General features: G+C 37.0%; 2 protein-coding genes across 5 annotated transcripts; both read right to left on the minus strand.

The window, feature by feature from the left end:
- Positions 1-125: 125 nt before the first annotated feature.
- On the minus strand, positions 126-4,160 carry LOC103325416 (protein OSB4, chloroplastic-like). 4 transcript variants are annotated; one of them, XM_016793121.2, is made up of 9 exons: positions 3,802-4,160; positions 3,574-3,712; positions 3,025-3,121; positions 1,667-1,764; positions 1,399-1,537; positions 1,161-1,264; positions 935-1,082; positions 713-777; positions 126-614 (listed from the first exon to the last, which is right to left on the minus strand). In XM_016793121.2, the coding sequence occupies exons 1-9, from the start codon at positions 4,143-4,145 to the stop codon at positions 471-473; spliced, it is 1,278 nt and encodes a 425-aa protein (XP_016648607.2). In that variant the 5' UTR covers positions 4,146-4,160; the 3' UTR covers positions 126-470. The 4 variants fall into 4 exon arrangements, with proteins under 4 accessions (XP_016648607.2, XP_088905108.1, XP_088905107.1 ...); XM_089048982.1 differs by having other exon boundaries at positions 1,667-1,767; XM_089048981.1 differs by having other exon boundaries at positions 1,667-1,770.
- Positions 4,161-4,610: 450 nt separating this feature from the next.
- On the minus strand, positions 4,611-10,960 carry LOC103325417 (disease resistance protein At4g27190-like). Its single transcript, XM_008227572.2, has 7 exons — positions 10,891-10,960; positions 10,696-10,754; positions 9,641-9,734; positions 5,517-8,445; positions 5,335-5,387; positions 5,066-5,236; positions 4,611-4,916 (listed from the first exon to the last, which is right to left on the minus strand). The coding sequence occupies exons 3-6, from the start codon at positions 9,648-9,650 to the stop codon at positions 5,112-5,114; spliced, it is 3,117 nt and encodes a 1,038-aa protein (XP_008225794.2). The 5' UTR covers positions 9,651-9,734; positions 10,696-10,754; positions 10,891-10,960; the 3' UTR covers positions 4,611-4,916; positions 5,066-5,111.
- Positions 10,961-11,910: the final 950 nt, after the last annotated feature.

The following is an 11,910-nucleotide window of genomic DNA, read 5'->3' on the forward strand; positions in this document are numbered from 1 at the left end:
AAAAAAAAAAAAGGACAGATTTCATCCCTTGCTTTTGTACTGGGCGCTGATATAATATTTCATATAAGAACCTTGCTCCAAGCAGCTAGGGAAAAAACAAAAACCTTACTGCTATGCTTGAAAATACCATAACTTCAATAGTGTAGAGGCTTGGCTGACAAGATTTAAAGTTAGTACAAACCCAGCCAACATGCACTAAATTAGACATTCCCTGACGACGTATTTTCTATATAGTATGGTACATTTCAGAAACATATTAAGCATGTGCAGTGCAGGGCAAGATGGAAGAATTAAATAAATCATCCATGTGGTCCCCGACACTATTATAAACAGGTGCAATAAGCTGCAAAACATCAGAATAATTGGAATATCAGGACAGCCAAAATCCATTTTCCAAAATTTGCTCAAACACAACTAACAGATGCTTGCGTGTTTGTTGACCCAAAAAAAGAAGAAGATGCTTGCGTGTTTCATGCGGGAGGCGTATTGCCAATCGTCACAGCTTGCTTAGTTTTTAAAGGTGGCAGTTTAGGTAGCGCCCATGCCGGTGAACTGCCAAGCCATAGTCCTTCACCAGTTTCTTTGTGTTTAAAATCTGGCGCTTTTTTGTTCCGCTGTGAGAATTAAAAGAGTAGCAAGGCAACAAATTAATTACAGAAGGGGAGGGGGAAAGGAAGGTAGCATAAAAGACAAATCAAATTCAACAGATTACCTTGTCCAATCTATTATCCCACCATTTATTCGGGTTTTCCACCAAGTCCTTCCAGGACTCATCACCTGAATTGAGGGGGATTAATATAGCAGATATCAGATTGAATAGGTTATGAAAAATCCACAACCCTTCACTGCCTTACACAGTGGCATAAAATGATAGCAGTGTACAAGTTGGACAGGATAGTGCAGCATAGTTTATGACAAACTTGTGCAGGCTCACCTTTACTCTCCTTTGCTTGTTTTGAATTCTGAATTTGAACATCAAACTTCATGCCTTCAAGTTCTGACAAAACCGGCTGTGGTGCCTTGTTAAGCCAGAGTGCATGACCACCATCCTTGCTCTTGAAATCAGGGTAGTTTTGGTTTACCTGTAAAGGAAACAATTATGCCAAACCTTTTACCAGCAAAATCAGCCTGATAACAAATGCATTTTAATGAATCATCACCAATCCATTGAGCTTGGGGTTGCGGTAATCCCGCCACTGTTTTGGATTATCAAGAAGGTCTCTCCAAAGACCTAACGTAGAATCCCCATCTTTCTTCAAGCTGGCTGAAAAACAAGTCATTCCCTTCTTTCTCATCAGTAACAAGATTAAAATTAATAAAAACACTCTAAACATATAATTAATCAAGTAAACCAAGCATTATAAAATGACATGTGGAATTTTAGTGTCAAGCAATTACTTTCACAACTATCTGATATAGGTTTCTGATCAAATGTCGTGGAATCTAACTTATTTCGGATCCATTCAGGAGTTGAGTCATCAATCCGAAGTACTTCACCATTATTCTTCCGTTCAAATGCTGCAGCCTTCGGATTATCCTGCGCACAAATTATAATGAGTTATACTTAATTGTTTAACATATCAAAGGATCCACATCCCCATTTATATAAAAGACAAATGGTACTAAAGAAAAAAATCAAATGAAATAACCCATATAAAAATGCTACCTCTTTCAACCTGATGTCCCACCACTCATGAGGATTGGCAAGGAGATCTTTCCATGTGAGGAGATTTTTCCATGATTTCTCCATGTCCTCCTTTACACCTGCTACTAGTATAAAAGTATGTAGGAAAATTGTTAGAGGTTGTTAAATGGTGACTAGGGTATCATTTTTAGTTGGACTTCAATGACTGTTAAGTCCACTGTATTACTGACGCTGAACAAAAAACATACTTTTCCACATAGTAAAGAAGTCATAGCATCTTCAATTATAAATTCAAAATAATTAGAAGAGAGATATTCTTGTAGGAATTCAAAATGTGCAATTGATTAGCATGTTGAAGAAATCTTAAATAGGAAACAAAGGAACCAAGCTTGTGACAGTCAAGAGACTCAAAAAGGTGACGATAACCTTAAAAACTTAATAAACTCAACCTCAGAAATTTATCAATAACACATTTGGTGGTGCTATTGCTTTCTGTGTTCACAAGAATTCGGTGGACATCCAATTTCGCACCAACCTAGAATGTTTCACTATATTGAAAGCTATTCTCAAACTTACTATTGTGATACCATGTGAAAATGAGCTAAACCAAGTTTTTGAGGAAGTTCAGTTAGGGTCAGATTGAAAATTACACAACCAAATACGCTGGTTGGATTTCAGTTTCTGTATTTTAGTACCTACCGATCCAAGCGAAGCTGAATGTCTAATGTAAACAGTTTATGAAAATCTAGAACAACAGTTTACTATGGTAAAACATAAAAACTACACAAACTACACAGCACTCCATACTAACTCCTAATTACCACCAAACCTTGTGGCACAATGGTATTTCTCCATCACTCTTATAATTGAGCATTCTTGATAGCATCTTCTAATGAAGTAGATAGCACCTCCAATGGTGAGGAGGGATTTAGGTGTGAACATTAGACTTTTTAACGGAGACAAGAAAAAAAAGGTTCTAAATTGGAAGTAGAAAGAGTAAAATGAGGAAGGCATAAGAAAAATGCATACGACCACATCCACAAACAACATACAAAGTTGCAAACAGGCCAGCATAAAAGGAACAGGTATAAACTCTTTCAACAGATATAAACCATACATTTCAAATCAAAGTAATCACTGATTGAATGTCGTAAATCACTAATGCATGCTACATCTGAAATATAAATATAGAAAGCCAACAGAAGTATGGACTAATGAAATCAAATTCATGCACTCTAGTGGCAACGTTTTCAGCATGTCAAATCCCCCAGGTTCCAATATCATGTAGAACAGGTAGCACTTGATCCTCGAATGCATGATGACCATCCAAGTACTATAAGGTGACAAAACAGGCTGAGAATCACTTAAAAAGAATTTACCTGTGTGATCAATGGTCTTTTCTTCTTGTCTGTCATCTTTAGAGCTTTTATTCATTTGAGAAGATTCTTCGACAAAGTAAAGAGTATGCACCATAACCTAATGTTAGATACATGTAAGTACAAACCAATAAAAAGAAACGACTGGGAAAGAGAGAAAATACTGAGCAAAATTTTTCCACCTGCCACATTTGCTAAAACAAAGTATGAAATCACAGTAATATTGGCTTCTAACCATGTGACATAAGCCTCAGAATTACAAGCAGCAAGACTGAAACTACGAAAACTGCATAATTAAAATTAACTCAACCATACTAATAAATTGCTCAATGCAAGTTTGAAATAAGGCAGCATTGGCTTCTTTCGATACAGAGATGCACACAGAGTCACCATTATAAAAGACATCCAGTTAATTACATCAGGAAACAAAGTGATAGCACAGATGTCAATCCAAACTCAACACTTACATAATCTAAGTGAAATTACGTGTACCCACATTTCTAGCAACCACAGAAACTGGAAATTCAGCTTAAAGGGTCCACTAGATGTTACCTGGAGAAGGGTCTGGCCCTTACTAGCATTTAGATGATGCAAATCCGATCTCAAACTTCCAGCTATAAACACAAAGTCATTCTCTTTCAAATGCAAACTGGCAATATGAGCCAAGTCACCCTCAAATATTATGGGCATCCTGGAAATTACAAAACCCAACACAAAATCAAGAACTCCTACAAAATAACAACAAAAGAAACAAACCCAAGTAGTTAAAATCAACAATACTTTAGAGAATGAGACGAAGATGAAGAAGAGGAGAGAATGGTGGCAGCCCAAACGTTCCCATCAGGGGTAGCTTGGGATTGAAGAGGGGTATGCACGTGACCAATGAGGCGCACTGAATTGGCAACCTTCGGCTGGAACGGGACTTCGACCGGCCTCGGCCAATCGACCTTTGGCGGTGGTGGTTGTGGTGGTTTGGAAGGAGAAGGTTTTGTGATGGTTTTAGTGTTTTGGGTTTTGGGTTTAGTTTTTCCAGTGGTGGTGGCGTAGTGAGATTGCAGAAGCTGTAGGGGACGCAAGAGAAGAAGGCGTTTTTTTGTGGTTATTGCTCTGCATATTGAATTCATGGCCAAAACCACCCTTCGGGTTTTTGGTCCTGTGCTTCTGGGGTTTTAGGATCTGAGACTGGAGAGGACCAAGGTAGCCGTATGCTTTTGTGATTGCTACCGTGCGATACGCTTTTTTAGCAAACACAGCATAGTTTAGGGGAACATCCGTAAATAGCACCGATATACCTAAGCCTATTGCCAAAGTATCACAACTTGGTACATACGGGTCCAGTTAGACAAGAAATTGTGTCCGCCTATTATATTAAAACTAGACCTCCCTTCTGTATATCAAAATTTATGATTAGAGATTCAAACTTGAGTACAATGAGGTGGGCTAACTGTCGTGGCCAGCTAGTTTAATCCACTAATGTGTTACAACTTAAAATTCAAAGCAAAAGAATCGAAGCAGAGTATGGTTTTTGAAACAATCCAAGGAAATAATTGAAATTTTCGGGGCATATGATTGCAAAAGAATCCATCATGTAGTACTAAACAAGTACATATTATTCATACAACAAACATATCATATATGTCTTCCTTCTGAGAGTTCCACGTTATTCTCATTCATGTCACAGAGGAATTAATGAAACGATTGTACATTACAACATATGGATCAATTGGTCGAGCAAGGAAGGTCTGTCTGTCTGTGCATCAACCAGATCTTATTAACCTGAGTCGGGTTGCGTCCCGAATTATTACAGTTGAAAAAGGGTAGATAAAAAGTACTTTGTTATGGAACTCAAAAGAAGGTACGTAGGAGAAAAATAGGTTCAGTCCTTCCTCATGATCCTACAGATATAATGAACTGCATCATCAGAAACAAAACATGTGTATGTATATATAAAGAACAGATTGTCTCTAGAACACACACACACACACACACACACACAAACAAACAAACAAAGAGAATTAATTGTTTGGTCTGTCTAACATATTACCTTCTGCATAATTTTGAGGTGTGGACATGATGGATGCAGCAACTTTCTACAGCGCTGCAGCCCTAATGTCCTTATCTAGCTTAGACTGCGGGGAACTCATAGCTGTCTGCAGATTGCTAATGTGATGAGGAGTAAGCTGAGTAGTCGATTGCAGGAAAACCCCCTTATGATCTGAATTTTTAAATAAAAAAAATTGAAAGGAAAGGTGAATTACCAAATCAACAGTTATCGTATGAAACATAAATTTGTTTGTGGGACAAAGGACGTACCGAAGCTGCTATTCCTGTTCATCATCCGTTTGGAGACAGAGGACGTACTGAAGCTGATGTTTTCATGAAAAATGAGTAGAAAACCAGAGTGAGTTAGCAGTTTTCAATTAATGTAAAGGGGAATTGTGAAAGCAACAAGTTGTCTAACGAACTTAACTTTGATGTGCAAATGAAAGACTAACCTTGGATTGGGTTGGTGAGCAGTTATGATCTCCATCTTCAGTTCAGGAAAGCTCCAAATGGTTTGCTCCTGGTCAGGATTATTACCCTTCATTTTTCCCTCATATTCGGTCTTGTTGAGTTCAAGTGGATCAACCAACACCAACTCTTTGGGCTCATTTGCCTTATTGTGATTGTTCACTTGACGTCGCCTGATGGAGATCTTTTTGAGTTTAGGCAAGGATTGCAACATCTCAATCCTGAATAAGTAGACCAAATTTTCACAGTCTGAGATATGGATGACTTTTAGGTGATCAAGATGAGGTTGAAGCTGAAATGGAAGTAGGTCGCCACTGTCTCCTTTGGACTCTATCAAAGCCTTCATCTTCGGACACTTTTCAACTGAGATTTTTTCGATGTTTGGAAGGTTGTACAATGTGTCTCTCTTGAATAAATAAACCAAACTTTCACAACCAGAGATATTGATGACCTTCAGGCTATCTAGACTATAACTTGGCAGCCAATGTAGATCCAAATTTCTCATTACATGCAGCTCATAGGTCTCTCCTGGGAGAGTGACTGGTTGTCCTTTCACATGGGAGTCGCTTTTGATGAAAAGTATGCTGTTTTTGTGAATCTTTGTTTCATGAGTACAAGAAACATCACCTAAATAGACTTTCAATTTGTATAGATGATGAGTCTTGGAAACGACATAGCTGTTAAAGGCTTCTGCACCTGGGAACTTGGCCTGAAGAATAGCTAAGCGGCTAAGAAATCCCAGCTTCTCAATACTACTTGCTCCTTTCAACAAAGAACCTGCGACAGAGTCATCATTAGTTATCATCAACACTTCTTCTAGACTGACTAATGCATGCACAACTTCTGCTCGAAATTCTCCCACACAGGTACGAGACAGGTTTAGGCGAATAAGCTTGGTTAGTTTCTCCATTCCATCAGGCAATTTTGTTATAGGAGTATCAGAAAGGTCAAGAAGAAGAAGTTCCTCAGAGTTTTCCAAAGAGGGCAGGGCTTTCAAGTTGGGACAATTGCGCAGAAGAAGTGCCGTTAGTTTTTTCAAGTAAGAGGCTGACTGTGGAAGGGTAGAGATGTTGGTCTGAGAAAGGTCAAGAACTATGAGGTTAGGCATATTACAAAAGAAATTTTCGTGCAAATGAATGATGGGGTTGTTCTGCAGAAGTAATGTGGACAGATTGGAAAAATTGGGCTGTTCCATAATCGCTCGAATCTTATTTGTCATCAATGAGGCTCTCTCTACTCCAGACAAGTACTTTTCCTGTTGCAAGTGCAACTGTGCGTGGGGAAGCTTCTCGCCAGCTTTGATGAGAAACTGACCAGGGTTGGTAAGATGGACTGCCATTTTCCTAGCTAAGTTGCGCATCTTGATCATGCGGTGTTTGCCTTTAACAGCAGGAAGGCCTTGTTGATCTTGAGGACTGTCTACTTCTTCTACAAGGTGTGCTCTTACGAGTTCATAGAATATCTTTTTTGCTTGTCCCATATCTTCTATGTGTCCGCTTCTCTCATTGCCGTTGATCAAACCCTCCCAAAACCAATACTCGACTAATTCCTTTTTCTCGATCAGATGACCACTTGGGTATAATGCACAGTAGAGGAAACATTTCTTCGTTTCTTCCTTCAAGGCATCGTAGTTGTCTTTCAAAATGTTAAATGCTTTTTCATTCATGCCATCCAAGATATCTGGAGACTCTTTTAACATGTCAAATGTTGCATTCCATGCAAGAACGTGGTCGACATGAGAACCACCATTGTTCTTCAATTCTTTCAAGGTTTGTGCCAGCCAGATGATGGTAAAGGGCAAACATTCCCATTCATCTATCATTTTCTTTGCATTAGCTCGAGTATCTTCCCTTAATTTTGACAATTCAATGGCAGCTTCGATCTCAAACAACGTTTGCGCCTCTCCACTCGGCAGAGGCTGGATCTTAACATATGTACCAATTCTGATGTCGGGACACACGGGAAGTGATCTCGACACGATTATGATCTTGCAGCCATTTTCCTTGGTTGGCACTGGAATCCCGATTAACTTGAGAGGGAAATCATTCTGCATATTATCTAAAATGATCAGAAACGTTAACTCATTCAGCTCATTTGCCAGTGTGTCTGCCCTACTCTCGCCAGCAGTATTCAAGTCGATTTTTAGTTGCTCTGCAATTTTGTTTTGCAAGTTATCAATGGATGATTCAGTTCCTTCGTGCTCTACAGTCACCCAAATGACTTTGTCAAAGTGATCCTTCGGGCTGTTACCGGGAATTGGTAACGTGGACGGTGATGATGAGGCCATACTGCAAGCTCGGTAGTCCTTCAGTATGCTGTCGTTGACTGCAGATACAATTTCTGTCTTCCCCGAACCAGGCATTCCATGAACACGTATCGTCTGAAAATCATTCCCTGTTACATACCCCTTAATCTCTTTGATCTTATTTTCTGCCTCTCCCAAAAGCCTTGTTCTGCTGCTGCCTCTAAGCCGTCCCACCACAACCGATTGATCCACAAGGAGGAAATCTTTGCCCTCATTATGCACTGCATCCAACTGTCCAATGAAATCTTCAATTTCTTTCCCAGCATTGTACTGTGAAAAACACTTTGGTGCTTCGTAGAAATGATTAATGTCACTTATTTGCTCTCGAAAATGCAACGGATCAGCATCCTTCATCAGCTTCTCTGCCGTTTCCAGCCACTCGGAGTTTTTGAATGACTTGAGCACCACCTTGCCCTTGGACTCTCGTTTTACTTCATACAATCGTCGTCCTAGATCATTCCATTTACTCTCCAAAACCTCTAGTCTTTCTCTGCGTTTCTTGAAAAAATGGTAGCGCTTCGTCACGGTTTCACGGATACAGGGTGCAGTTATCAGATTTATAACTACGGTTACACAGCCACTGACGCTGGCAATAATTGCAACGGTTCCTGCAATATTCAAGCAAGGACCAAGATTACATAATTAAGTTGCAACAACTATGGGACAAATACAAGCCTAATAGAATACTTACACATTACAATATATAAACAGTAACCATATTTATGTAGCACATCTACCATGGAAGGAAAGTATATCTTAAAACAAAAAGGCTGAACTTTTTCATGCAAATGCAAGCATGAAATATAGTGCTGATAAAGATAGTGAAAATATATATTATTCTGTCATGCTTCGGTGTAAATGTAACGCTCATTATTTAGTGAAACCCGAAAACACCTGACTTGGGTAAACCACTTGACATTGTGTGTTCTTAGTTGTGTGACTTTGTGCCCTTTGAGAAATTATACAATGGTACAGTAATATCACGTGGCAATTGACATGTGGTATTACGTTCCACTGAACTTGCAACATGTGGATGGTAATAAATTTCTCTGTGACGATGTTTGCCTTCTCCAAACCTCCGTTTCTTTGTTATTCTTCCTAGAGACTGTCAAGTTTGAAGGTGACTACTAGAAAAAAAAATAATAAGAAGAAGAAGAAAATGCAAATTAAAAATATGTGTAAAGCTCCGATGCAAAACAATGGAGTTACGTGATGCAAGAAGCCAAGATTATTTCTTTTCACGGTTGATTTATTGGAAGCAAACTCTCACTGAAATTTGCCAAAATGTATGGATTTTTTTTATATATCCTTTCTCCAAGCGAAGGTGTTTTTCAACCCATAATTTTTATTTTATTTTAGAAATCAACCATGATCAACCCATGATCTTTGAAGGGTCTTTGTTGAATAATGAATTTGCTTGAAATGATGGTGTGATAGACCAACAAAGATTCTGGGTAATGGATTTGTCGGGCAAAGTTCTTCATAGATCTCTAATAAATGGGCCTCTTGGAAATTTTGTTATTCTCTCTCATAATCTTTGACAGGTAATGGGTGTCCTAAACTTGATCTGCAAATGCGATGTGTTCATGGGTAAATTGCCGACTGAAATTTGAAAGAAATTTATTACATCCACATGTTGCAAGCTGAGTTGAACATAGTACCATGTGTCAATTGTTAGATGGCACTACTGTACTATTGTATAATTTCTCATTTACTTTACTATTGTTCCAAATTTAGGCATTAACAATAATATAATCACGCTATTAAAAAAAAAATTTAAATAATTCGCTAAGAGTAGCATACCAGCTGTCATTATAGCCCGTTTTAGTCACTCTTCCATGTCGAATCACAGATTTATGGTTTAGTATCTCTTGTAGATTAGAGGACAATGCGAACCCTACAAAGAAAAACAAAGAATAATAGTTAAAAAATTATAACAAAAACAAATAATAAACTTCACTTCATTGATGAAGCTCCTCGCCTCTCTAAACCAACATCTAAAATATAGGGTGCAAGTTGGATTGAAAATTTGGATTCCAACCAGAAAATTTTCGATTTTAGAGAGTCCAAATTAATTCCAACATCCAAAAGTTCGGAAAAAATTGGATTGGAACTAGAGTATTTCAAGATTCAAAAATTCCGAATTCCAAAATATACTGAGGGTTTAAGTTTAGACTACACATAATAATGACTAGTTTCATGTTGAATTTGATTTGACTTAATGACTAAATAGACATAGACATTTATTTCATAAGGGATAATAACATATAATAGTTTTTCCATATGATTTTTCAATTTTGAGCCAATTTTAACTTTTCAAATTGTTAGACATGTTTAAATTTTCAATCATTTTCAGAAAATTTCCACACAAAAAAACCAAAAATGACGAGTTTTCCAAATTGGAATGGATGTTGAAATTCCGAAATTTTTTGGAACATCATTGGAAAAGAATTTTCATTCCGAATTTTTTTTTGGAATGAAATGGAATCCCCTGATTCCAATTCGAGTTAACTAATTAATTCCAATTCGAGTTAACTAATTAATAAGTTAATATCATATGATCTAAGCTATTCATTTGTAGGTCCTCAGGGACCATGAGGACACAAATTCATTAAATCACAAAACCGTTGGTCATCTAGTTATGATTGAATAAATAAATAACCACAATATCTTTTATTTTCACAACGTAAAATACCGACGATAATACAAATGATATTGAAAAAGGAAAAATCGAGATAATCCTTAAATGAGAACCTAATAAATAAACAGGGTCATGGTATTTCATCTTGAAATCAAATCCAATATAAACATAAAGTTTGGTATGGTAAGGTAGGTTAGGGGGGAGAAAGATGATTAACCTTGTCTTTCAAAGAACTGGTATAGAACGCTTTTTATGGCATTTCAACAACCAAGTCATCTGCAACAAAAGTGAATAACGTAAAGAAAAGTTCTGTAAAACGAACAGACCAACCAACCAAGTCATCTCCAACATTCTTATACATAGTAAAAGCTAATAACATGAACAGAAGATGTATATGAGACGACGAAACAACCTGTAGGCTGTGTATATGAAAGCTTTTCTTTGTTCTGGAGCAGAAGAGAGTGATATCTAAGAGAGATTTTCAGATATTTCAAGGCTTTATAGCCACTGGAATTGACAGAATGCTTGTGGACTTCCTGAGTCGTTAAATAAGATTAATTAATTTTCGGGTCATTTTTAACAATAATAATAATACTTTTTTAATTCTTACTTGTTCTGTTCACCAAATAAATATTGTAATCTAAAGCGACCTCCTGGGTCTCTCCTCTTGAACATTTTGTTTTGTGAGTTGTCCGCTTGTATACAACTTGGAATAGAAAAAAAAGAGAAAAACAAAGGTCGTATAGGCTTTTTCTAAGGGAAACTTCATCATGCAAGTCGCAACCAACGTTATAATTATTATTATTGTATTCTGATATTGAACACGTTCAATTAAGTTATGTCAACTTGTTATTATTAATTAATGTTACTCATTATCATGAAACGAACAAAATTTAGATGATATCTAAGACTCTCAACTAGATATATTAGCATTTAGAAGTTGTCGAAGAGTCTATTGAAGATACTCTTAATATTAGCATTCTGCTTCGTTAATATTAACAAAATTAAGTGTCAATTAATGTTAGAAAATATTATTTTATTTGAATTTTTTTTAAAGCAAATCTTGTACTTCCAATTTGTGAATCTATCATTTTTTTTGCTCAATTAATGTTAGCAAATATTATTTTATTTGAATTTTTTAAAAGCAATGCTCCATGAACTTGTGGACTTCCAATTTGGCTTCGACATCAACGCTGCTACATGCTTTTACCCATATGATTGACAAAACAAAGATATGAGCAACATAATTGATGAAAAAGATTTGAAAGTGAATAATATCTCCCCAAAGTTGAATTTTTAGTCATTCCCAACCACAAATCTGACAATTTTAAGAAAGAATTGCCGTGTCTCACCATTTTATCCGTTTTCAATACTCTTTTTGTCAATTAAACACCAAGATATATTATATAAAAAGACACTTCATGCCATCACA

The sequence above is a fragment of the Prunus mume genome, linkage group LG3, assembly GCF_029339155.1.
Source record: "Prunus mume cultivar Tortuosa linkage group LG3, ASM2933915v1, whole genome shotgun sequence".
NCBI classification, from domain to species: Eukaryota; Viridiplantae; Streptophyta; class Magnoliopsida; order Rosales; family Rosaceae; genus Prunus; species Prunus mume.

Coding starts and splice junctions, on each gene's coding strand:
- LOC103325416 (XM_008227571.2), bottom strand. CDS start 4,145: ATGAATTCAATATGCAGAGCAATAACCACAAAAAAACGCCTTCTTCTC. Junction 3,713..3,801: donor TCTTCGTCTCATTCTCTAAA/GTATTGTTGATT, acceptor TGTAATTTCCAG/GATGCCCATAATATTTGAGG. Junction 615..712: donor GGGATAATAGATTGGACAAG/GTAATCTGTTGA, acceptor TAATTCTCACAG/CGGAACAAAAAAGCGCCAGA.
- LOC103325417 (XM_008227572.2), bottom strand. Junction 5,388..5,516: donor GCTCACCAACCCAATCCAAG/GTTAGTCTTTCA, acceptor TGAAAACATCAG/CTTCAGTACGTCCTCTGTCT. Junction 5,237..5,334: donor GAACAGGAATAGCAGCTTCG/GTACGTCCTTTG, acceptor TTAAAAATTCAG/ATCATAAGGGGGTTTTCCTG.